This window comes from Nicotiana sylvestris, chromosome 3, assembly GCF_000393655.2.
Source record: "Nicotiana sylvestris chromosome 3, ASM39365v2, whole genome shotgun sequence".
NCBI lineage: Eukaryota > Viridiplantae > Streptophyta > Magnoliopsida > Solanales > Solanaceae > Nicotiana > Nicotiana sylvestris.
The window spans coordinates 116,070,148-116,095,686 of record NC_091059.1 but is presented as its reverse complement, the minus strand read 5'-3'; the positions used below and the strand labels follow the sequence as shown (position 1 = coordinate 116,095,686).

Below are 25,539 nucleotides of genomic sequence, written 5' to 3'. Positions count from 1 at the left end.
GCTGTGCTTTTTTGTTTAATATGCTGAAGTTATTAGGTTCATTTTGTATAACTTCAGCCCAAAGACGTTGAAGTTATTGTTTGTACTTTGTGTGTTGTCCTCATCTCTTTATGTATTAATGTAATTCTCATCCTCTTTCTTCTTAGCTTTATGTTGCATTATCCTTGTATTGTTGGTATTTGGTGAAGTTAATGCAATTAGTTGGTTTTTATGTTTAGTTTTTGTAATTCTTTTTATGTTTTTATGCTGTACTTTTTTGTTTACTTCAGCATATCCATTAGAAAATATGCTGAAGTTATTAAGTTCATTTTCTATAACTTCAGTTGATAGATGCTGAAGCTTTTGTTTGTACATGCTTTTCTTTTGTGTGTTGTACGTGTATGTGTGTATGTGTGTGTTTGTTAAGGATATGTATTTCACATACTGTAACCTATTGTTTTCTCGCTGAAGTCATTACGTACTTTTTTAAAATACAACCAAACCTATAAGCCTGCACAACAAAAATAAGTGATTTGTACTTTAGCAGTATATAAAATAGTCCAAGAGCTTTTTTTTATTCCTATAAAAAAATCACATCTCAAATATGTCATACAATAATGGAAGTCTAAATTCAGACCAAGGATTATTGAAGGTTGGAGTATTTTTCAGTGTGTTTCTTGGAATATGGATGAGGTGCTGGAGAAGACAAGTAAGTTGTTCTGTTATGCCCAACTTGTTTACATCGACTGCATTTGGTAGATTTCAATGGTACTTATTCAGTCGCAAGGATATGCCTCTTCTTTTGTCTTCTTCCTTGTAAAATCTCTACATCGGGAGGTTTTGTGATCTCAGATTGTACATTTTGTGGTATATCCCATGATTTTTGATCTCCCACGGTATTCACATGTCCTTCATATGTTTTCAACCATGTTTTCTTTGAATACCAATTTGAGCAGTAGTCAGATTTCTGCAAATATCTCTTGTTAATAGCAGCAATTGCATATGGACAGGTCTATTCATCAAGTTGAAATTCCAGGCAGTCACAAGTTCTCTTCTTTAAGTCCACAATGAATTCGATTCCTTCACTATTTATTCTAAATAGCATTGAATCAAGGTTGAACACCTAACAAGGAATAAAAAATTAAGATAAACTATATTAGTGTATTGTTGCTTCAAAAAGAAATAGTATGAAGTTTTTTAAATGTAAGCAGTAAATCACTACAACAGATATAAAAAGATGAAGTTAATAAATATACTCACAAATATTTTGCAAGCCAAGTCCATCTTCTTTGTCATCTCTTCTTCTTCCCATATTGATACTCTGTGAAAAGTTTCATTTGCCTTTTTTTTCCGTTCGTAAAACCACTCTCCCAACTTTTCTTGGATGAAATCTAGCATTCTTAAAATAGGCATTTCTCTCCCTTTTAGTAAAACGGAATTCATTGATTCTACCATGTTTGTTGTTAGCATATCATAATGTCGCTGTGGGAACCACGATCGAGCCCATCTCTTTACAGGCTCTTCCATTATGTAATTGTATGTTTTATTATCAACACTTTTGAGTTGGGACATTAACTGATTAAAATCTTCACGTTTGTATGACCTTGCAGCACTTTGAAAAAGATTTATTACCGTGGATTTTGCATGTATTTACTTTAAATTTTTCTCAGAGTGATAGAGGTAGATACCACGGTGAGCTTCAGGAAAAACTTTTCTAATCCCATTTCAGTTCATGACGGACTTGAATTGCTTTTCTCATTTCCCCGAAGAACCAAATGTATGCCTCATTGTTTTCTGAATCTGCTACACCAAAACATAGAGGAAAGATTGATTGTTTGCATCCTTTGATACAACAACAAATATAACACCACGATATTTTTACTTTAAAAACGTTGCATCTACTGCAATAATGGGTCTACAGTAGGACCAACCAGCTAGTGATGCCGCAGGAGCAAAGAATATGTAAGAAAATTTGTACAGTGAAACACAAAAAAATAAATCATAAGGTGTGAAGTTTTTCAAATAGGAACATTTGAAACTTCAGGCTAGTGGTTAATATTGTTTTGCTTACCTATTCTGCCATCTCTTTTTATGCTTGTGTACGTTCTTTGGTTTTTACGCACCATCATGTGTAGGTATGAAGGAAGAATCTGGTAGTTCTCTTTAAGTGTTCCCCTTATGCAAACAACAGCTTTTTGAATAGCGCGTCATGCCTTGTGATAACTAATGTCAATCCCAAATTTCTTTTTCATTTCATTTTCTACAAAGGCTGGTGTAATCTCTATCTTTTTGTCTCGAACATGTTTTATAATTTGTTCACTTATAAAATTTGATGTAGCATGCTTCTGATATGATTTTCTTGCATCAACCGAGCATTCATGGTTGTTATCATATTTTATCACCCTGAATAGTGTGGAATTTTTTATTCTGGTAGCACGTACATTCCAACTACATTTGTCCACGATGCATTTCAGCTTGTATCTCTTTAAACATGATCTAACAGCAGTGAATTCAACTTTCTGGATTATCTCCAAGTTGCAAAAAAATTTAGGTATATTTTGTTTGTTCTCAAAAATTGATCCGACTCTTACTTCCTCAGGCAATGCATCGTGCCTAAGTATTTTACATGGTGGAGATTCTTTCAGTTTTCACCTCACTCTTTTTCTTGATTTCTGAGAAACACTAGAAGTTTCAGCAATTTCTTCAATGCTATCTGATGTTATCGGTATAAACTCCATGCTTACTTCATCTTCGTTGTTGTTTATCATTGAAGAAGGTAATAAAAAACTTTGTTGGATTGTGTGTTGGTCGTTATTAGCTGTCCTTCTTCTTCTTGGTCATCGATAAATTGGTATGAATTTATTGGAGGAGCGAGTAATTGTTGCATTATTATATATTCTGAAGCAGCTGTAATGTTAGAAGGTTGTTGCTCGTTATCTACTTCCATTATTGGCTGTCCTACTTCATGTTGATAATCAACAAAAGGTTCTGAATCTATCGCATATGCAAGAGACTGTTTGAATGCTGCAGATTCAGAAGGTTGTATTTTTTTCGATGATGAAATGACAATTCTTGTAGGCTGAATCAGTTGTAAGCAAATGTATACAGGTACTGAGTTCTTCATCTGAAGTTACAAGCATTTCTTTGCTTGTATTTAGTTTGATATCAAACCATACTTTTAGTGAATATCTAGTTGAATCAATATTTGCAACTTCACTAATTTTCTTCAGGAAAGTATTGAATGATATGTGCTTATTAAGTAGAACACGTTTTATATCATGATCCAAGTATTTGAAATCAGGAGTCCACCTCCCATTGAAAGTTATAACAACACAAATCGAACTCATCATGCAGATTCATGTTTAGTGGCAAGTATTAGGAAAGTGAACAGAAGAATTTTAGGTTGTTTGTAGTGAAGTTTTTACAAATGAATTAAATCACTTAAGCATCTTCTGCTGAAGTTTTTTGAAAAAAGATGTATGAGATAATTAATGAATCCTGCACAGAAAACTTCAGCTTATTAAGTGCTGAAGTTTTTAGAAATATACTAAATAACTTCAGCACATCAACTGAAGTTTTTTTAAAAAGCTGTATGACAGGATTCATGAATCCAGGAAAAAAAATTTCAGCTCATTAAGTGTTGAAGCTTTAGAAATGAACTAAATAACTTCAGCACATTGGGTTGAAGTTTTAGCAAATAAATTCAACAAACTTGAGCATGTTTCAGCATTAATTTCATAGTATACAAGAGTAAACATAACAAACACAATTAAAGTAGTAATTATATTGCGTTGGGGGTATGTGTTAGTGTAATAATTATATTCCTATCACATTCATGCACACTTTTCATTAGACAACGTTTAAAATTCCTCTTTGCCTTTTCATATACCATGCATAAGTTTTTTTCGCCTATATAAGCAGGCTATACCTTGTGAGTTTATTCACTCAAACACATATATTTTAGCAAACATAAAATATAAAACGGAGAAAAATGGATGATGTCATCAGGAAAATAGTTGAGGAAATCAAGCAAGACATTATAGAGGCTTTTGAGCTGAAACTGGATGAGCTCAGAGACAAATGACAGGGAGCTGGAAGAAATCAATAACAAGCTTGATAGGATTGAGATGCTGGTGAAATTTGATAGTCTTGGTGATGAAGATGCTCGTCCATCTGGTAGTGACGACGACGATGATGATGATGATGATATGGACGATTAGTTTTTCTTTTCTATTCTATAATTCTTTTAGTTAAAGGATTATAATGTTATTTTGTTATTTATCGAATTTAATTTATCTTTTTAATGTTTAATGAAATATTCAGTTTTTGATTTATGTTTTTTTGCATTTTTTTTAATATTAATTCTATTCAAACTCGAAAAATAACAGAGAAAATAAACTAAATAACTTCAGTAGGAATTAATAAAAACTAATCCGAAAATTAAACATTTTTGGTATGAAGTTTTTCCAAAAAATTATAATAAAATACATAGTGCAGGATGAAAACTTCAGCTCCCTTTGCTGAGTTTTCAAGCATGAACTAAAAATTCTTTTTAAAATTAGAAAATAACAGAGCAATTAACAAAAACTTATCCGAAAATTATATATTGCAGGACAAAATATTAAGCATTTTTAGCAGATGAACTAAAAAAACTTCAGCATACAAAAAATTATATGAAAAATATTTTACATATTCCTGAAAACATAAGCATTTTTTGGTAGGTAGTTTTTCCAAAAAATAATAATAAAATACATAGTGCAGGAGAAAAACTTCAGCTCCATTTGCTAAAGGTTTTACACATTAACTAAAAAATTTCAGCACTTGTGCTGAAGTTTTTGTGCAATATTAAATTTTAATTTATGTTTTATTTTTTACCCAGTGTAGGAGGAAAACTTGAGCTCTTCTTACTGAAGTTTTTAAAGTTTAACTAAAAAACTTTAGCACCTATGCTGAAGTTTTTTGTGCAATATGTAATTTTAATTTATGTTTTATTTTTTACGAAGTGTAGGAGGAAAACTTCAGCTCTTCTTGCTGAAGTTTTCAAAGATTAACTAAAAAACTTCAGCAAACTTCAGCACCTATGCTGAAATATTTTGTGCAATATGTAATTTTAATTTATATTTTATTTTTTTTACCCAGTGTAGGAGGAAAACTTCAACTCGTCTTGCTAAAGTTTTTAAAGATTAACTAAAAAACTTCAACACCTATGCTGAAGTTTTTTGTACAATACGGAATTTTAATTTATGTTTTATTTTTTTACCCAATGTAGGAGGAAAACTTCAGCTCGTAATGCTGGAGTTTTTAAAGATTAACTAACAAACTTCAGCACCTAATGCTTAAATTTTTGTGCAATATTAAATTTTAATTTATGTTTTATTTTTTACCCAGTGTAGGAGGAAAATTTCAGCTCGTTTTGCTGAATTTTTTAAATATGAACTAAATAACTTCAGCTTGTTTAGCAAATAAACAATGATAACACTCATATAATCTTTCCCGTGATTCATTCTCACAATATTGTCTTTTTTAATATAATTGTTTATTCGTTGTGTTATTTTCCAGCTCATTTTGATAACTAAATAACTTCAGCTTGTTTAGCAAATAAATCAACTTGTTTAGCAAATAAACCAAAAATTTCAGCATATTATGCAGTGGAAAACTTTAGCATATTAGTTGGATTAGATTGTTAGAATTCAACATCAAATAGATTTACAATGCAAATTCAGCATATCAGTGAAGTTCGTCAAACAACTTCAATCAATCAATTAGAAAACATATAATTTAAAAGCTATTTTCAATTTTGAAGATGAATTTGAATACTTACAATATATTTTGTAATTTTGAATTTGGAGTTTGAATCTGGTTCAAATCTGGTTTGCGAGAGGCGATCTGAGGAGAGACGGAGTGATGGAGGAGATACGAAGGCGATTTGGAATTTGAATCTGGTATGCTTGATGCATCTTTTATATGTTTTAGAAGGGGTATAATGATTATATTATTACGGATTTTTTGTTAGTTGATTACGAAATCAATAGTTTTTAAAAATAGGGTATAGATTAAAAGGTGGCATATATATAGGGTACGGCTGCAAATCGCCCGATATAAGCATTACTGGTTGATTGAACTCGTGATCTAGCTATAGGTTATATGTCTCTTCATCAAATTTAATCATGTGGTGAAACATAATTGTGACTCTTGGATTGTGGTCATGATAGTTCAACAATAGTGTTACACATTGGATGGGAAGATTAGCATGAGCATGTACAAACCATCTCAAGCTCAATAAGGCTTTAATATAAATTATATAGTGTAACGACCCGACCAGTCATTTTGAGCTTTTTCACTTTGTTCGCCAGTTATCGGGCATGACAAGCCCCGCGTGATGTATTATGACTTATGTAAATCGTTGGTTTTGGTTTTCAGGATAATCGGAATGAATTTGAAGAACAGTTCCCAATTTGAAACTTAAAATTTGAAAAGTTTGACCAAGATTTGACTTGTTAGTATACGATCTTCGATCGGAAATTTAATGATTTGGTTAGCTCCGTTAGGTAATTTGGGACTTAGGAGCATGATCGGAATGCATTTTGGAAGTCCGTGGAAGGTTTAGGCTTGAATTTGAGAAATTGAGATTTTGGCGTTTTTCGGTTGATAGGTGAGATTTTGATATATGGGTCGGAATGGAATTCCGGAAGTTGCAGTAGTTTCGTTATGTCATTTGGGATGTGTGTGCAAAATTTCAAGTCATTCGTATGTGGTTTGGTTGGGTTTTTTATCAAAAACGGAATTCGGAAGATTTTAGAAAGTTTGGCTTGAATCCGATGTGTTTTGGTTGATTTAATGTTGTTTGAGGTATTTTGAAGGTTGGTACAAGTTTGTATATGGTATTGGGTTATGTTTGTGCTTTTGGTTGAGGTCCCAGGGGCCTCGGGGTGATTTTGGATGGTTAATGGAGAGGTTGGAATCTTGTTGCAGCAGCTGATATTGCTGCTTCTGGTATTTTCGCACCTACGATTTGGGAGCCGCAGAAGCGGAGATTTGTCCGCAGAAGCGGGAGAGGCTTGAGGAATAGGAAACCGCAGAAGCGGCTAATGGGAATGCATCTGCGGAATCGCAGATGCGGAGGGAGGATCGCAGATGCGGTTTGCGGCTAGTAAGTGAATTCCGCAGAAGCGGATTAGACCGTAGAAGCGGGTTTTCGAACGGAGATGTGGAAAGGCCTAGGCAGAACAAATAAGTCATTTCATTTCACGAGATTTAGCTATTTCACAATTTTTGACTTCGGCTTGGGAGCTTTTTGGGCGATTTGAGAGGGGGATTTCAAGAGAACTTCATTGAGGTAAAGAATTTGGACCTAAAACTCGTTCCTATGCTATTATTTCATGGATTAGATCTAGAAATTATGGAAATCAAAGGTTAAAATTGGGGAAACTAGGACTTGGGAACTTAGGCCTTTAATTGAGGATTTGAAGGACCACTTAGGGTCAGATTTGAGAACTTTTGATATGTATGAATTCATGGGGAGATAAGGAACCTATTGATGTAAATTTTTTGAATTTCGAGACGTGGGCCCGGGGGCCGGATTTGAGCAATTTCGGGTTTTTTGATGTAAATTGGATATTTTCGAGTGGGTTTTGTTCCCTTAGCATTTTTAATAATTATGTACTGATTGTGGTTAGATTTGGAGCACCCGGAGGTCGATTCGTGCTGGCAAAGACATCGCGGTCTAGCGTTTGGACCGGATTGAGGTAAGTAATGATTGTAAATACTGTCTTGAGGGTTTGAAACCCCGGATTACACATCGTAGTGTTACTTTGAGGTGGCGCACATGCTAGATGACGAGCGTGGAGTTGTTCACCGTTGGGGATTGTGACTTGGTCCGTGCCGTACGACTGTTAAGTTGCGTATTTTATTTGAAATCTTATGATATTCCATGTTCTAGAGATTTATATTATATTTTGGGCTATATGCCATGCTTGGGGACTTGTGTCGACCTGCTGAGACCCTTAGAGGCATTTTTACTATTTTTCCTCACTCTATTTGTTTTGAAAGCATATCCTCGGTCATGTTTTACCTGTTATTGTTTAAATCTGGTTTTATCAGTTTACTTCTTAAAATGTGAAAACTGTTTGGGCTGAGTTCCCTGTTTTACTGATTGTCCGAGTGATTGTGAGGTTGATAACTGAGATAGACCGAGGGTCTGAATGTGAGGGTATTGACTGAGATAGATCGAGGGTCTGATTGTGAGGTTAATAGCTGATAATATATATATATATATATATATATATATATATATATATATATATATATATATATATATATATATATATATATATATATATATATAGATCGGGCTGCACGCGCAACGATATGTTGGATCGGGCTGCACGCCGCAACGATATAGCGTTTGGGCTGTAGGAGCCCCTCCGGAGTCTGCATACCCTCAGTGAGCACCGTCGACGAGATATATGGATCAGGCTGCACGCCTCAGCAATAAACGGATCGGGCTGCACGCCGCATCGGTTACTATATGGTCCCTATTGAGTGTGAGGGCTAAGTGTGAGCGCTGATTGGTAAGAGTTGAGTCACGAGTGATTGAGAGGCTTGCCCGAGGGGCTACATAAATATACATGTACATGAGTGATGCTTTGCCTGAGGGGCTGGTCTATGAACTTACTGATTTCACTCCTCTTTAAAGCGACTTTATATTGAACATGTTGATTTGATTACTGCTTTCACTCATCTTTAAACCGAGCCTCTATTGAAAATGTTTAAGAAATGTTTTAAATGATCTTTCATTTAAACTGATGTTTCTAAGTTATGAAAAGGGTTGTGAAATTTCGGTTTTGCCCGAGGGGCTGTATTCGAACTATGTTTTGCCCGAGGGGCCAATTATGGTTTTCATCTCTTTTATTATAAATGATACTGAACCCCTACTGAAACTGTTAGAAAGCATTTCCAAATGATTTTTACCAAAAGCTGGGTTTTAAATGAGACGATTGATTCGTATACTGATTTGAAAGCCCGTTGTGCTTATTGAGTTTATCATAAATGTGGATTCACCGTTTCCTACTTTTCAGTCTTTATTTGCTCTTATTACTTACTGGGTTGGAGTACTCGCATTACTCCCTGCACCTCGTGTGCAGATTCAGGTATTTCGGAACCCGGTAGCGGGTGTTGATTGCTCAGACGCGGAGTCATCAGAGTTAGCAAGGTGGTTGCACGACGTTCGCAGCACAACTTCCGTCCTCTCATTTTTATCACTGTATTTAGCACATTTTTAGACTCTTATTGTATTTAGACCTTGGTAGATGCTCATGACTAGTGACACCCCGATGTCGGACTTGTGTAATTATTCCGCATTTTTCTTTTAAATGTTCATTATGAGAATATTGGTTTATAAATGGTATAAAAACAACTTTTATTGGAAAATGGTTGATTTGGGAATTGTGTCGGCTGGCATTGTCTTCACGAGAGGCGCCATCATGACCGGGTTCGGTGTGGGATCGTGACAAGTTGGTATTAGAGCCTAGGTTACATAGGTCTCACGAGTCATAAGCATGTTTAGTAGAGTCTCGCGGATCGGTACGGAGACGTCTGTATTTATCATTGGGAGGCTGCAGAACCTTTAGGAAAAACTTCACATTCTTGGAATTCTTATCGTGCGTCCTTGATTCATCTTGAAAAGTAACTCTTTGAATTCCCTCCATGTGTTCGTATGCGCGCATGAGCGCTCAGTATCCGATGTGCATCGATGGTTTGTGATTCCCCGATCGAGGGGCGAGATGTGATCTCTGTGAGTTGATGTTGGGCCAGTTAGGAGGACTTGAGGCTGGATTTTTGCCTATAGCTCGAGCACCGAGGTGCTGATTGTGTGAGCAAGTGTTTTTGAACTTATATGTTCGGCAGTATCCATATTAGTAGAAGTGACAGCTGGATGACTATGTGATGAGTATGTTAGTACTGCGAGATGTATCCATATGATTTGGAAGCGACGAGAAGGGTCTGCTGGAGGATAGAGGAACTATTAGGTGCTTGAATTCCATCTTGATTTGAGGTGTATCCCCGAGTTATGGGTGTGTGAATAATCTTTTCATGTTTCACAGTTGGGAGTGAAGTAAATTTTATGTTGCGGTATGAGTTCAGGCTCAGGAAGACTAAGTGACTGCGTAATATTTATGATAGTGGAAGGTATACAAGAATGTTTGTTGGAGGTAAAGTAGGTGGGTTATCTCCTGCGAAGTGCTTTGAGGTTGTGTGATCCTTATGTTGTTTGTTAGAAGATCTCATTTACAAGTGAAATATAAGTGTTGAAGATTTAAATTTGGGTTGCTTAAGAGTGTAGGCTTGGTTGTAGCGAGGATGAATGCGAGATTGGTAGAATATTCAAAGTACCAGATGGTCTGTGTTTCACAATCTTACAAAGGATTTGAGTTTAATCTCACTATGGTATTATGTCAACAATAGAGTATATGCGTTATGAGTTATTTAGTGTGTTATGATTTATGGCTTCGAGCCAAGTGGGGGACTCTGCTATTGACTAGTTGATTGCACGGTTATGTGCTATGTCGATTCTAGTTTGAGGCGTTCTGGTAAATCAGTTATGGCCGGCGGAGATTGAGACCGAGGATGGCTCGAGTAAAGGAAAATTCTTAACAAAAGTTATAGGATGCTTCACAGGAAGTTGCTTGGTTGTAATGGAATGATGTCACCTTCTGCGGTGGCAGAGTGCTAATGAGGCACGAGTTGTTCAGTTCGTTTGATAAGGCTAATTGCAGTTCGAGTAGAGTGGATGACTCTCGAGAATGGTTCTAATGGGTTCAAGATTTTTACATGTAATAGTTGGGTATATTCAAGTGGTATATGTGGCTAGAAACTGAGTTTTCATTGGAAGATGTCAAGACTTGTAGTATTTCCTATATTAATTATGGGATTCTATGTATCAGTGTCAGGAAGGTGAAGGTAATAGCTTTGGATTCGTCGGAAGTTTCTCCAGGGTAAGCATTTTGAATGCGGTGCTATTGGGAATGCCTAGAGAGTATTCAGCGGCTTATGGACCATAGGACGGTGTGGTTTTATGCTTGGGTCTCGTGTGGTAAGCCTGGGTTGAGGAATGGTAATGTTATAGCAAGAAGGAGTACCAAGTTAAAGGTAAATCAGAAGGAAACTCGGATAGATGGGATAGCTTGGTAGTAGGCCGGATCGGTATGTTAAGGATATGATTAGTTCTTTGGATGCTTATGAGGTAATGAATTTATACAGGTGTTTCACGACAATTCTTTTGGGTTCTAGTGACCTGTGTAACTCGATTGAGTTAGAAGGATTCAGTCCTGACGGTTTAGTGTTATGCAAATGGAACTCGGAGAGTTCTAGATGGTTTCCACCATAGTTAGAGAGGTATATTTTTCCTATTGGCGTGAGGAGCATGGTATGTATAATGATCTTCTCCTAGATGGGATCGAATAGAAAAGTTCTTGGCTGATTGAGTAAGTAGTTGCTTGTAGCTCAGAGTGGATTGCGACGTTCTCATAATCTTCATTTAGGCGGTATAGTATATGCGGTATGTTGTGTGGGGTTGAGGTTTGTATGTGTAAGGTCATTGTTCAGTTGTGAAAGAAAGGTCATAAATTCTTAGATAGCATGGGCAGTTTCAGGTGACTAGATGAATGAGATCACCGATTGGTGTGGCTTGATGAGGGTATACATTTCAGATAGGGCAATGTGTTTGAGTTATGGATGCTTTATTGGTATTACGACACTATCTTGTCCGATCGTCTGATGATATTCGAGTCTGCTTGGTGGCACAGAAGAATTTTAGGTGTACCTCTAATGAGATGATTGAGTACTAGATGTGTGCTATATATGCGAGCGGCGAAATTGGGATCAGATATGGTAATTCGTGTGCTTTATGGACTTGGAGACTAGAAGTTCTCATATACAGGTTAGCTCATGGTTGTGGACGTCAAAGATGTGGGTAAGTTAGTCAGATGACAGTATGTGCTATGATTCAGTCATTGTGAACCTTCGGAGATTATTTATTTGTTGTGTGTGACTAGAGTTGATGTGTGGTTCATTGATAGACCTATATGGATGTGTGTTTTGCATCGAGACGACTTTGTTGACTTCGAGTTGCCATTGGTGAGGGATATGTTGATTCGGTTGTTATCGAGCTATTAGTAATCAGGGGGTCTATGAGTTACCTTTCCGTGTTGCGAGCAGTTAGGATTTGTTGATTTTAGGCACATGTGGTGCGGTGTTATTAGGGCCTCCCAGCGGAATTCGAGCAGGAAGAGCACTGGGTATTGCTCGGTAGATGGCGTATCAGTTATGTCCTTTCGAGTTGTGTGGTATTATGTAACTGCCTCGTAGTGGTTGTGATGATTGCTTTGGTTTTAGACATCATATTGCGCACGGTTGTCGATTTGGAGCATAGTAACTTAAGGTGTCTCATGTGGACTAGTGTTTGGATGAGGTCACGCATTGGAGCGAAGTTATGTGGAGGTATGACCTGGCGGGTTAGATTCATGTGTTCTGTTTCTATGATGTGTGATGGGTTCTCAGCCTTGTGTTGTGGTGGTACTGGTGAGCTTGTGGTACAGCTCTTTCATTTGAGTCATTTTCATGAATTGAGTAATTTCAGATTGTGGTTTATTGGTGAACGGATTGCACAAGTTGTGGCTTTAGTCTGTATTGAGGTGTCAATGTCACCAGAGTAGTTGCGTTGGATTAGATGAGATCGTTGGGATCTTTAATGATTCCAAACAGACTTGATTTCAGCATGTTGGAAGGATAATATCGAGGTTCAGCTAAGAAATTTGCTATGGTCTTTACCAAAGGAGAAGTGGCTTCATGAATGGTTGATCTGAGAAAACGGTTATGGCTTACTGCGCGTTTCATTCATCATTGGCAGTATATGGAAGTGTTGGAATGAGACTCTAGTTTTTAAGAGGTTTCCTATCGATATTCAGTTGTTGTATGTAGCTGCTGTGATTAGAAGTTGTCGCTGCAAGTGTTTGAGTTATGTGGTATATTATGTAATTGCACTGAGGTTGCGGGTATGGGTTACTACAGCTTGTTTGGGCTTAGTTAGAGTATAGATGTGAGATTTTGATTTGGTGAATAATTTCAGAAGTGGAAATGTGGTTCTAAGGTTCATGGGCTACGTTGGACTGTGAAATTTCAGTTACATTGTGTTATCAGACCTATAAGAGATAGGGTGACAAGGGATCGCCCCCGGGTATGTGCATGGTAAGGTTATTCAGTGATTGGTTGGCTTTTGGAACAACTCTAGGCACGTTTGAGGACGAACGTATGTTTAAGTGGGGGAGGATGTAACGACCCGACCGGTCATTTTGAGCTTTTTCACTTTGCTTGCCAGTTCTCGGGCATGACAAGCCCCGCGTGAAGTATTATGACTTATGTAAATCGTTGGTTTTGATTTTCAGGGTAATCAGAATGAATTTGAAAGAACAGTTCCCAATTTGAAACTTAAAATTTGAAAAGTTTGACCAAGATTTGATTTGTTGGTATATGATCTCGGATCAGAATTTTTATGATTTGGTTAGCTCTGTTAGGTGATTTGGGAATTAGGAGCGTGATCGGAATGCATTTTGGAAGTCCGTGGAAGGTTTAGGCTTGAATTGGTGAAATTGAGATTTTGGCATTTTTCGATTGATAGGTGAGATTTTGATATAGGGGTCGGAATAAAATTCCGGAAGTTCCAGTAGTTCCGTTATGTCATTTGGGATATGTGTGCAAAATTTCAGGTCATTCGGACGTGGTTTGATTAGGTTTTTGATCAAAAACGGAATTCGGAAGATTTTAGAAAGTTTGGCTTGAATCCGATGTGTTTTGGTTGATTTGATGTTGTTTGAGGTGTTTTGAAGGTTGGTACAAGTTTGTATAAGGTATTGGGTTATGTTTGTGCTTTTGGTTGAGGTCCCGGGGGCCTCAGGGTGATTTCAGATGGTTAACGGAGAGGTTGGAATCTTGTTGCAGCAGCCGATATTGCTGCTTATGGTATTTTTGCACCTGCGGTTTGGGGGCCGCAGGTGCGGTGCCGCAGAAGCGAAGATTTGGCCACAGAAGTGGGAGAGGCTTGAGGAACAGGAAACCACAGAAACGGCCAATAGGATCGCATCTATGGAATAGCAGATGCAGTTTGCGGCTGGTAAGTGAATTCTGCAGAAGCGGAGGATTAGACCGCATATGCGGTGCCGCAGAAGCGGGTTTTGGACCACAAATGCGGAAAGTCCTGGGCAGAACATATAAGTCATTTCATTTCGCGAGATTTAGCTATTTCAGCATTTTTGACTTTGGCTTGGCAGCTTCTTGGGCGATTTGAGAGGGAGATTTCAAGAGAACTTCATTGAGGTAAGGAATTTGGACCTAAAACTTGTTCCTATGCTATTATTTCATGGATTAGAGCTAGAAATTATGGAAATCAAAGGTTAAAATTGGGGAAACTAGGGCTTGCGAACTTAGGCCTTTAATTGAGGATTTGAAGAACCATTTAGGGTCGGATTTGAGAACTTTTGATATGTATGAACTTGTGAGGAGATAAGGAACCTATTGATGTAAAAATTTCTGAATTTCGAGATGTGGACCCGGGGGCCGGATTTGAGCAATTTCGGGATATTTGATGTAAATTGGATATTTTCGAGTGGGCTTTGTTCCCTTAGCATTTTATAATGATTATGTACTGATTGTGGCTAGATTTGGAGCATCCGGAGGTTGATTCGTGCGGGAAAAGGCATCGCGGGCTAGAGTTTGGACTGGATCGAGGTAAATAATGATTGTAAATACTGTCCTGAGGGTTTGAAACCCCGGATTACACATCGTAGTGTTACTTTGAGGTGACGCACACGCTAGATGACGAATGTGGAGTTGTGCACCATTGGGGATTGTGACTTGGTCCGTCCCGTACGATTGTTAAGTCGCGTATTTTATTTGAAATCTTATGATATTCCATGTTCTAGAGATTTATATTATATTTTGGGTTATATGCCATGTTTGGGGCCTTGTGCCGACCTGCTAAGACCCTTAGAGGCATTTTCACTATTTTTCCTCACTCTATTTGTTTTAAAAGCATATCCTCAGTCATGTTTTACCTTTTATTGTTTAAATCTGGTTTTATCACTTTACTTCTTAAAATGTGAAAACTGTTTGGGTTGAGTTCCCTGTTTTACTGATTGTCCGAGTGATTGTGAGGTTGATGACTGAGATAGACCGAGGGTCTGATTGTGAGGGTATTGACTGAGATAGACCGAGGGTCTGATTGTGAGGTTCATGACTGAGATAGACTGAGGGTCTGATAGTGAGGTTAATGACTGAGAGAGGCTGAGGGCCTGGTTGTGAGGATTATATATATATATATATATATATATATATATATATATAGATCGGGCTGCACGCCGCAGCGATATAGCGCTTGGGTTGTAGGAGCCCTTCCGGAGTCTGCACACCCCCAATGAGCGCCGTCGACGAGATATATGGATCGGGTTGCACGCCGCAGCGATATACGGATTGGGCTCCACGCCACAGCGGTAACTATATGGTACCTATTGAGTGTAAGTGCTAAGTGTGAGCGCTGATTGATAAGAGTCGAATCACGAGTGACTGAGAGGCTTGCCCGAGGGGCTACATAAATATACATGTACATGAGTGATGCTTTGCTTTAGGGGCTACATAAATATACATGTACATGAGTGATGCTTTGCCTGAGGGGCTGGTCTATGAACTTACTGATTTCACTCCTCTTTAAAGTGACTTTCTATTGACCATGTTGATTTGATTACTGCTTTTACTCATCTTTAAACTGAGCCTCTATTGAAAATGTTGAACAAACGTTTTAAATAATCTCTCATTTAAACTGAAGTTTCTAAGTTATGAAAAGGGCTGTGAAATTTCTGTTTTGCCCGAGGGGCTGTATTCGAACTATGTTTTGCCCGAGGGGCCAATTATGGTTTTCGTCTCTTTTATTATAAATGATACTGAACCCCTACTGAAACTGTTGGAAAGCATTTCCAAATGATTTTTACCAAAAGTTGGGTTTTAAATGAGACGATTGATTCGTATACTGATTTGAAAGCCTATTGTGCTTATTGAGTTTATCATAAATGTGGATTCACCGTTTCCTACTGCTCAGTCTTCGTTAACTCTTATTACTTATTGGTTCGGAGTACTCACATTACTCCCTGCACCTCGTGTGCAGATTCAGGTATTTCGGAACCCGGTAGCGGGTGTTGATTGCTCAGATGCGGAGTCATCAGAGTTAACAAGGTAGCTGCACGACGTTCGCAGCACTGCTTCCGTCCTCTCATTTTTATCACTGTATTTAGTACATTTTTAGACTCTTGTTGTATTCAGACCTTGGTAGATGCTCATGACTAGTGACACCCCGATGTCGGACTAGTGTAATTATTCTGCATTTTTCTTTTAAATGTTCATTATGAGAATATTGGTTATAAATGGTATAAAAACAACTTTTATTGGAAAATGATTGATTTGGGAATTGTGTCGGCTGGCCTTTTCTTCACGAGAGGCACCATCACAACTGGGTCCGGTGCGGGGTTGTGACATATAGTAGCATACTCCTTGCGCACTAGTTAGTTTACTCAGTTTTTAGTTTTACTTCCCGTGCACCTGGAGATGTCTAAAGACAAAATTACCCATATCTATCTAGCACTAAGCATCACTCGCGCATTCGCAGCATCGTAATTAATTTGACTCAATATCTAATCCATTTGCACCAAACTCATATGTTGGGCTCAAGAGTTGAACCTCCACTGACCCTTGAGAATCAAAGACTACTCACTTTATGCGGTTTGCTGGTGACACGCGTACAAGGAGAGGTTGGAGTGTAGTAATTTGAAGTTCTAAAAAGGGAGGATTCATGCTCTTTGAAATTTCAAATTCTCGAATTTATCATCTTTATATAACTCATAGATTGGCCAAGAATTAGGTATCATAGGTCCATCTGAATTGGTCTAAATTTGGAGATATGCTATTAGTAGATAAATGGGACCAAGAACGGGGTCGACCACGGTGTAATAGCGTGAAGTCATACTTGAAAGGCCGTACTCGAGAGGGTTGTTGTCAAGGACGAGCAGTTGAAGTGAAGATATAACGGTAGAATATGTTCGGATATAGACACAAGGAATATTCCTTATTTTGTACTTTTTAGGGTTTCTTGGACATATCCCTTGTAAATAGGAAGAGATAGAGAACAAAAGAGAATCTTCACTTTCTGAAAAAACAAACACATTGTAAAAAATTGATTTGAGAGAATATACGAAAAGTTGTTTTGTTCATTGATTATATTATTCAAGCGCATGTTATTGGCCTTTGCCCACAAGATTCAAAGATCTCAAAACCATCTTCATTTCTCTTCTTTCCACGTTGCTGTCAGGGGAAGGAACCATCCAAATCATATAATAATTGGGTGATAGATTCCTTCTTATTACATGTACTGCCCTTCTCTACATTTATTACATATTTATGTTATCACATTTACTAGTATTCATTGAATATAAATGTGCTACTTAACGGTATCAAACGTCATTCACCACACTGGCTCTCTACCACATTCGATCTAGAATTTATTATTTTTAACTAAGATTCATCTTATATCTCATCATTAATTAGTTTAACTAGGAGGTTCAACACTTTTTTGGTCAAACACCACCGTGGTTTAGTGTTTTAATATTTCATGATTCCAACTAATCAAGATCAATCATCATGCTTTTCCTAATCCCGGTTATCTTAATTCTTATTCTAATAAAATCGATGTACAATTGTTAGGACTTCAATTTCGTGATCAGTTATAAGATAAATACTATTTCAAGAAAAAAATTTATGCGACAAACATCATACAATCTGATCATTATACTGAGTTGTATTTTTCTAGAAAATAATGTTTACTTTTAGGGAATTTTACACCACACATCTGTTTGAACCTGCAGTTCCCATGAGGAGTTAAGCTAGCTTTGGGTCAGGGCGGGTTTGGCTTTCTTTTCTTTTATTACAAAAAAAAAAAAAAAAAAAAAAAAAAAAGAGGTAGTTAATCCACTCTCCCTTGATGAAATTTAACATTGTTTTGGAGCACTAATAGGATAAATATTCATAATATAGGGAATTCATATTATGTCCTTGCCAACCTATATATGTTAATAGAAATGTAAAAGGAATCAGAGAGAGGGATCGGGGTTATGCACAATGGCACAATGTAGGACACAGTATATTAGTTAATTCATCGATTTTCTTGAGTCCAAAGAATTATGAAGAAATATAATTCCATTTTTCGCAGCAGCTTAGCCACTGGACAGGAGAAAAATATTGGCATGCATGTCAAGGAATGTAGTACATTGGGTTAGGAAGCTTGAACGAGCGAATAGAAGTAGAGGAACCCAACAGATCACTCCACTGGTCTCCAGAGTTGCCTACTATTCTAAACCCCTCTTCAACCATCTCATCCCTTTTCTCTGATTTATAAATTGTGGCTGATTTTCCATGATCCTCCGAGCCCCTGCATAGCATTATTAACAAACATTATATCCAAGAAGCAGGATTAATTTCTGGTGTCACAGAAGATGTTGTCCTACTTTGAAAAGCTCATAGAAGAAAAGAAAAAAGCTCTTTGATTGTTGCCCTATTATACTTTATAAAGATTACTTAGAAAGGCATGATATAACAGTGGTAAAGTTGTTGCCATATGACCAGGAGGTCACGGGTTCAAGCCGTGGAAACGTCCTCTTGCAGAAATGCAGGGTAAGGCTGCGTATAATAGACCTTTATGGTCTGGACCTTCCCCGGAACCCGCACATAGCGGGAGCTTAGTGCACCGGTGTGCCCTTTTCTTAGGAAGGCATTATATACTATAAGGCACTTGATCAGGTTCCTCATCGCGGGTGGGTACATGGTCCGAAAAGGATTTAATTAAATCTCATTCATCAAAAAATTATACTATTCAAATAGGGTAAAAACAAAATTATTTTGTATAAATATAAATTACTGAATCTACTTGGGCCAAGGGAAGCTTCTAGTTTAGTAGCAGAGGTGGTTCTAAAATTGCTTTAGGTTGTACGTTTTAATCCCAGGTATAGAATTCTTGCACTTTTCTGAATTACTCTTGTTAGATATCCTACTTGTACCACTGGTTCTCACTAGGAAAGAAACAGTGCACATGCTTGAATTTTCTTTTTCCCACATGGAAAACTAAGTCCAATCACTGCAGGATTGCGCAAACTACTAAAACTAGTCCCACAAGCCCCAAACCCCTTACCCTAAATCAGGCTGACATCTATTTTTCTTAGCATCCTTTCTTTGCAAAGACTACTATATGTATCTAAGTCTAAACCCCAAGAAGTTAACCACATGCTGTTCTTCAGACTTTGACATCTAAAGAGAGCATAAAGCATTGAAGAAAGAGAAGGAAAATATGCATGCTAATTTTTATCTTCATCTAGCATTTGACCCAGTGTACTTAGATGTGATAAGCAATTCAAAGGATATCTTCCAGATTAACAAAATAATGGCCTTCTTGAGCGGGGCGGTTGCAGATTGTCAATGAGGTAGTATGCAACAGGGTAAATTTGGTAGATTAAAACACAAAAGTAAATCTACTAAAGAAGGGTTCACATAGATAAAAATATACGTGTTGTGATTGGGAAAACCAGTATTTCTTTTTCGTTGTGAAGTCAAGAAAACTTGTTCCAGATATCAAAAGATTACATTCTTAGAACTACAGCATGAAGCACTAGAGTACAAGGAAAGACAATGCATAAGATTATTTTCTACTTTCCTCTGGTGTTATATTGTCATATTCCTGCCAATAGTCGTGCCTAATGGATTTGCCTATCTAGTTGATAAATCATCATTAGATTAAATAAAGGCATGTGGAAAAAACTCTACTTCTTACTCCCCTAGAGGGCATTTCATGCTGATAACTGTAATTCCTTTAATCACTTTACCTGAATGTTTATACTCAAACTCTTCTATTTGGGAAAGAATTGCTATACAGAGAGAAAGAGAGTGAGAGAGAGAGGATTTAGCTGTATTGAAAAGCAGAGCTCTTCAACAAACGCTTCTCAAGATCTTAAACAATCTGCTCATGTTTGTTTAAAACGTTACTCTTCATGGACTATTATCTCTAGACCTGTTTTTATTTCTACTTGAGTTCTGGAGTTCTCCGTTTCTTTGTTCTTTTGTTCAACAATAAAGATGTTTTACTATCCCTGACGAAGGTGATGCATTAACTATTTATACCACCAAGTAAACAAAAAGGCATTCTTTAGCATACAGAAGCAAGAAGAATAGCTACATTTAATATGGACATAAAACATTGATACAATTTGAATGTGAGCTCTTTTGGTCTTAGCACCTATACTTTAACAAGTTATCCACTCGGTAAGGCTTCATAGCTAGGTCTCCATTTCTTTTGCCATGTAAATATCGTGCTGGACCAGGAATTAGTTGACCTATACAGTTTTCAGAAGTTTTGTTCCTCAACATGCCTTTAGAGCTACCAAGTACAGACCAAGTAGGGTTAATCATATTCCTGGAAAATTTATTGCAGCATGTAAAATCTTTGGCTAAATTTAAATATCCATCTGGTGATCCCTGGATTGAGATCACGGAGTCCAATATATACAACCGTAACCTGAGTAACCAACTGAAAATGACAAAGATGGACAAAATTTAACTGATTTCAGTTAATGGTGAAGTACTAATCAGACTTTCCTCTAATTAATTCATTCTTAAGGAGGACCAATTTGATACTTTTCAATGTTATTATGATCCTGAATTAGATAAGGGCTTTACAAACTATCTCTAAATTGTCTTAAATGACAAACTATTTACTGTAAGCAGATCTAAATGGAGCAGAATATGTACAAATAAACATATAATCAATCCTAGCTAATTTCCATTTTCAAAGTTTCCAGCAATAAATGGACACAATTCTATTGATATACAATCTGATGCCACTACAACTCACCTCAGTATCAGCTTGTCCCAATCCTGAAAACCAGCATTCATCAAATTCTCCACTGTAACAATTCTGTGTCTTTCACTACGCCCAGTAAGCAAGAACACTTTGAATCCTAGCCTCATAACATCTTGATAAAGCTTCAAACTTGACCCAATGGCTGGTGCCACTCCCTTCTCAACCCATTCATCGAATTTCACACTATCAAATACCTCCAACCTACAAATAACCCCCAAGAAAACCATTTCACAAAATCAACAAAATTTATCAGTAGCATACAAATGTACATAGAATTATGCTCAAAATAAGATCTCATATCAACATTCAAGTTGTCCCAAAAGCTTAAGTATAACTCCAAGTATAATAACAAAGTTCCTTTTATTATCACTTACTCCCTCCATCCTAATTTATGTAGCATATTTTCCAAAAGAATATCGGACTTCCATATCTAGAAATAATTTAACTTTAAGCATTTCATTTTGTCCTTAATTAAATTATTTACAGCCACGTAATTGTCCTTTCTTGTTGGAGACCATAAGTTTCAAAAGTCTTTCTTTTTTTATATTTTATGTCCAATCAAATATCACCCCATAAATTGGAAAAGAGGAGTACTAGAAAGACAACACAACACTGCCATTTAAAATAAGAAAATTAAAAACCCCAATCTTGAAAAAGGTTATGAAAATCATACCCATAGCCATGTTGCGAATAATAGGGAAGATTTGAAAGCAAAGTCTCATCAACATCAAAAATCCATACATCTTTTCCATCTGCGCCCAATTTCATGCTTTCTGCATAGGCTCCAGCTTCACTTGAAACTCTATCAATGTCCAACTTATAAGCCCCGCCATTAATATATTGCCTCACGTAATCAGCACATTCCTTTGGAATAGTCTTCCATGGGCTTAAATTATTAGCCTCCACAGCAAACCTCCAACTTGTACACTCTAATTCAACATCAATAATGGTTTCCTTCAATTGGGGTTCAGTATTTTCAGGGAACTCAACAATTAAGGTATTAAGATTTTCATGTCCAAAGGCGAAACTAAACAGAATCAAGAAACTGAAAATTCTCATTTTTTTGGGTATTTCAAGAAAATTCAGGTAGGTCCTCCTTATGGGTGGTTGGTGGGGGGTTACTGTATATATACAAAGAGAAAAGAAGGAATACGTAGAGTTGCGTGATGGGGTTTCAAATTGTTTTTGCAGAGATTCGATGCTATATATTCTTTTCTTGATTATGGATAAGAAAACTTTAGATAGTAGTAATAGTAAAGCTTTGAATTCCGATACAGATGGATAAAGAGGCAAAGAGGAGAGGAAGGGAGACAATTAGAAAAGAACAAGGAAGGTTGTAATGGGAAGGAAAGCTATGGAAGTAAAGTAAATGGGCAAAATTTTATTTTGTGTCACATGTATTGTACGAGAGTAACTTTGTTGTCAAGCAATTTTGTGGATTCAAATTTTTGTAGACTCAAAAGTGTAAGATCGGAGTATACAAATTTATGAGACAAAAAGGACTTCTCGTACAATTAATGCAAGTTGTACAAAACACAAAATTAAACTTCTCAGTAAATGGAGTCAATGAAATAGCCAAATATGGGATATACAGAGAATATATGTCGTAGGTTCATAATACGCGTAGCAGGTGTGGGGCCCTCGGGATTGACAGGCCAATGAGATTGCTTCATTGGTTACGGGGGCGTTTAGTCAGTTAGGTGCGGTCATTCATATATTTGCCTAGGATTCAAAGTATTGTTTTTGTTTTTGGTTTTCTCTTATGTTTTTAATTACTTGGAGTTTATAGCTAGTTCATTTGGTGAGCTCATTATCTTTCATCCATGTAATTAAAAAAAAATAATTTTTTACATCCAAAAACAATGGAGCAAAGAAAGTACGATATTCAATACGTTCACTTTCAGAAAATAACTTCTTTTGTTTTATTTTTTACAATGATGTTTAATTGGGTACATTACTATTATTATTATTATTTTTAAAAACTTTTGGTGCAAAGTAAACATAGAATATCTTGATTTTTTAAATGTCATTGATATTTTTATGGTTACTAGTCTTAATGTACGCACTTTGCGCATGTACCTAACTCAATGAAAAGTTTATTTAAAATTTATCTTTGAGTTATAAAATAAAAATATAAGTTCTTAAAAATAATGAATGTTGGTCGTACATAATTAATAATAAAATAAAACTGATCCACGGAAATACTCAATATTCAACTTAAAATGCATTTCAAAGAATGACTGAAGTTAGAATGGGAAGTGTTTATTTAATTTGGAAGTATCATTATTTAAGTGAGATTAGTATTTAAATAATATTAATTAGCTAGCTCATACAAAATATTAGGTATTTAATTGCAATTATAATTTTGTTCGATAAGAATTCTTTTTCAAATAGTAAAAAGCCGATTAGGTGAAAAATTATTCATGCATGACATGTTCCAAAAAAAGCAAATGAAATTCTTTGTAAATCAAAAAAAAAAAAATTAAGAATCACTTTATATCACAAATAAAGTCTACAATTGAAATGCCCTTTTAGAAGCCATAATTATAGTCAAGAAACTTGCTTATATTCAGTTAAATTTAATACAATCTAGAGAAGTTAAAAGATCTCGTAAATTATCTTATTGGAATAATTGATAATTTCGGAGTTTGTCATTGATTTCTGCTCAATATTTCAAATAATTATAATTGCTAATTTAAAAGCTTTAAAAACTAAAATGTTAATATACGTAGAAGGGTTTCATATAAATCAGAACGTATAAAGGTTTTAAAAAAACTGGACCACTTCCATGTTATCCAAAGCCAAACACACTTCCTCTTTCTTTAATGTTCTTATTCTGTCCTTTATTTATTTTATTTATTAGTTATAACTAATTTAAGTGTAAAAATTTTATAAGTAAAATATTAATATGATTTTAAAGTTCTAAATGTCAGAATAGTTAATACAGTTCAATTAAGTAAAAAATGTGTTATACAAACTCCTAAATGTTAGGAAATTAATTAAATGACTATTTGTTAATATTAGAAGAATAAGTAAATGACTATTTTATCCAGTGTGGCCTTTATTTTTAAAGGGTAAAAAAAGCAAATCATATTTCTGTGATAACCCAAAAGGTCATCTTATATTTTAAAACTCGATTCTGCGCTCTTAAGCCTCAAAAATCTCATTTTGATCCTCCTCGATTTGTGTGTGCAATCCGGGCGTGCATCTGGAAAGCTTTTATGTTGAAAGTTGATAAAAATAAGAATTTTTGCCTTAAAAGTTGAATTTAGTTGACTTCGGTCAACGTTTTGAGTAAACGGACCCGAACCCGTATTTTTACGGTCTCGGTGGGTCCGTAATGAAATATGAAAAATGCTCGGAACGAAATTCCGAGGTCCCTACCCCGAGATATGAATTTTTGTTGAAAATTGAAAGACTGAAAATTTAATAGTTTTAAGAATTGATTGATGTTTGACCTTGTTGATACTGGGTCCATATTTTGGTTTCGGAGCCCGGTGCAAGTCCAATATGATATTTATGAGTTGTCTATGAAATTTGGTGAGAAACAGAATTGGTTTCACGCGATTCGGACGTCCGATTGAGAAAATAGAAGTTTTATAACTTTTTTTGAAAATTTCAATTCATTTGGTGTTCTATTCGTAGTTCTAAGTGTTATTTTGGCGATTTGATCACGAGCAAGTTCGTATGATATTTTAGGACTTGGGAGAGTTTCGGATAGGCTACGAAATATTTTAGACTTAGAAAATCTGGTTTTTCTGCAGTTTCAGGTGCCTTCTGATTTTCTTCTTCGTGTTCGCGAAGGCACTCTCGCGAACGTGATGTAGAAACTGGGATGGCTGGGGTTTTCTTCTTCATGAACGCGAAGGCTATGTCGCAAAAGCAAAGTGATGGGAGCTTTATCCTTTGCGAACATGACCAGCTCAACGCGAACGCGAAGCATTTGGGACCTGGGGAGGGGTCAATTACTCCTTCATCGTGAACGCGAAGGCAAGGGGGCATAGTCTTTGCGAATGCGATGAGGGTTTCGCGATCGCCTAAGCCTAGCACGCGCAACCCTTTGCGAACGTGGAAGGCCCTTCGCGAACATGAAGAAGGCCTGACGCCCAGCTATTAAAAACATAATAAAAAACGGGATCTTGTCATTCTCTCAAAAATTTCAAAACTAGAAGACCTAGAGGCAATTTTCAAAAGATATTTTCTTCCCCAGTTTGTTGGTAAGTGATTCTAAACTACTTTCTTTCAATTACCCATTGCATTTCATGAATTTCCAACCTAAAATCTAGAGTGTTCATGGTAGAATTGAGGGTTTTTGGGTAGAGACTAGAGAATTAGACCTCGAATTGAGGTCGGATTCTAAAATCAATTATATATCCGGGCTTGGGGGTGATAGGTCTTAGATTTTGGTCCGAACCTCGAGTTTTGACCAAGTGGGCCCGGGATCAGTTTTTGACTTTTCGGGCTTAAGTTTGGGAAATCTAAATTTATGCATTGTAGTTGATTCCTTTAGCAATAATTGATGTTATTGAGTTAATTGTGACTAGATACGAGTAGTTTGG

At 36.4% G+C, this 25,539-nt stretch overlaps 2 protein-coding genes across 2 annotated transcripts; both read right to left on the bottom strand.

Moving 5' to 3' along the window:
- Window positions 1-751: 751 nt before the first annotated feature.
- On the bottom strand, window positions 752-1,506 carry LOC138887885 (uncharacterized). The gene is made up of 2 exons (XM_070169675.1): window positions 1,240-1,506; window positions 752-991 (listed from the first exon to the last, which is right to left on the bottom strand). Exons 1-2 carry the CDS (start codon window positions 1,504-1,506, stop codon window positions 752-754), a joined length of 507 nt encoding a protein of 168 aa, XP_070025776.1.
- Window positions 1,507-18,186: 16,680 nt separating this feature from the next.
- LOC104246288 (acid phosphatase 1-like) lies at window positions 18,187-22,314 on the bottom strand. Its single transcript, XM_009802080.2, has 3 exons — window positions 21,654-22,314; window positions 20,972-21,181; window positions 18,187-18,502 (listed from the first exon to the last, which is right to left on the bottom strand). The coding sequence occupies exons 1-3, from the start codon at window positions 22,037-22,039 to the stop codon at window positions 18,325-18,327; spliced, it is 774 nt and encodes a 257-aa protein (XP_009800382.1). The 5' UTR covers window positions 22,040-22,314; the 3' UTR covers window positions 18,187-18,324.
- Window positions 22,315-25,539: the final 3,225 nt, after the last annotated feature.

Coding starts and splice junctions, on each gene's coding strand:
- LOC138887885 (XM_070169675.1), bottom strand. CDS start 1,506: ATGGAAGAGCCTGTAAAGAGATGGGCTCGATCGTGGTTCCCACAGCGA. Junction 992..1,239: donor ACTTGGCTTGCAAAATATTT/GTGAGTATATTT, acceptor CTTGATGAATAG/ACCTGTCCATATGCAATTGC.
- LOC104246288 (XM_009802080.2), bottom strand. CDS start 22,039: ATGAGAATTTTCAGTTTCTTGATTCTGTTTAGTTTCGCCTTTGGACAT. Junction 21,182..21,653: donor TATTCGCAACATGGCTATGG/GTATGATTTTCA, acceptor GGTTATTTGTAG/GTTGGAGGTATTTGATAGTG. Junction 18,503..20,971: donor TGGGACAAGCTGATACTGAG/GTGAGTTGTAGT, acceptor AATGCTATGCAG/GGGCTCGGAGGATCATGGAA.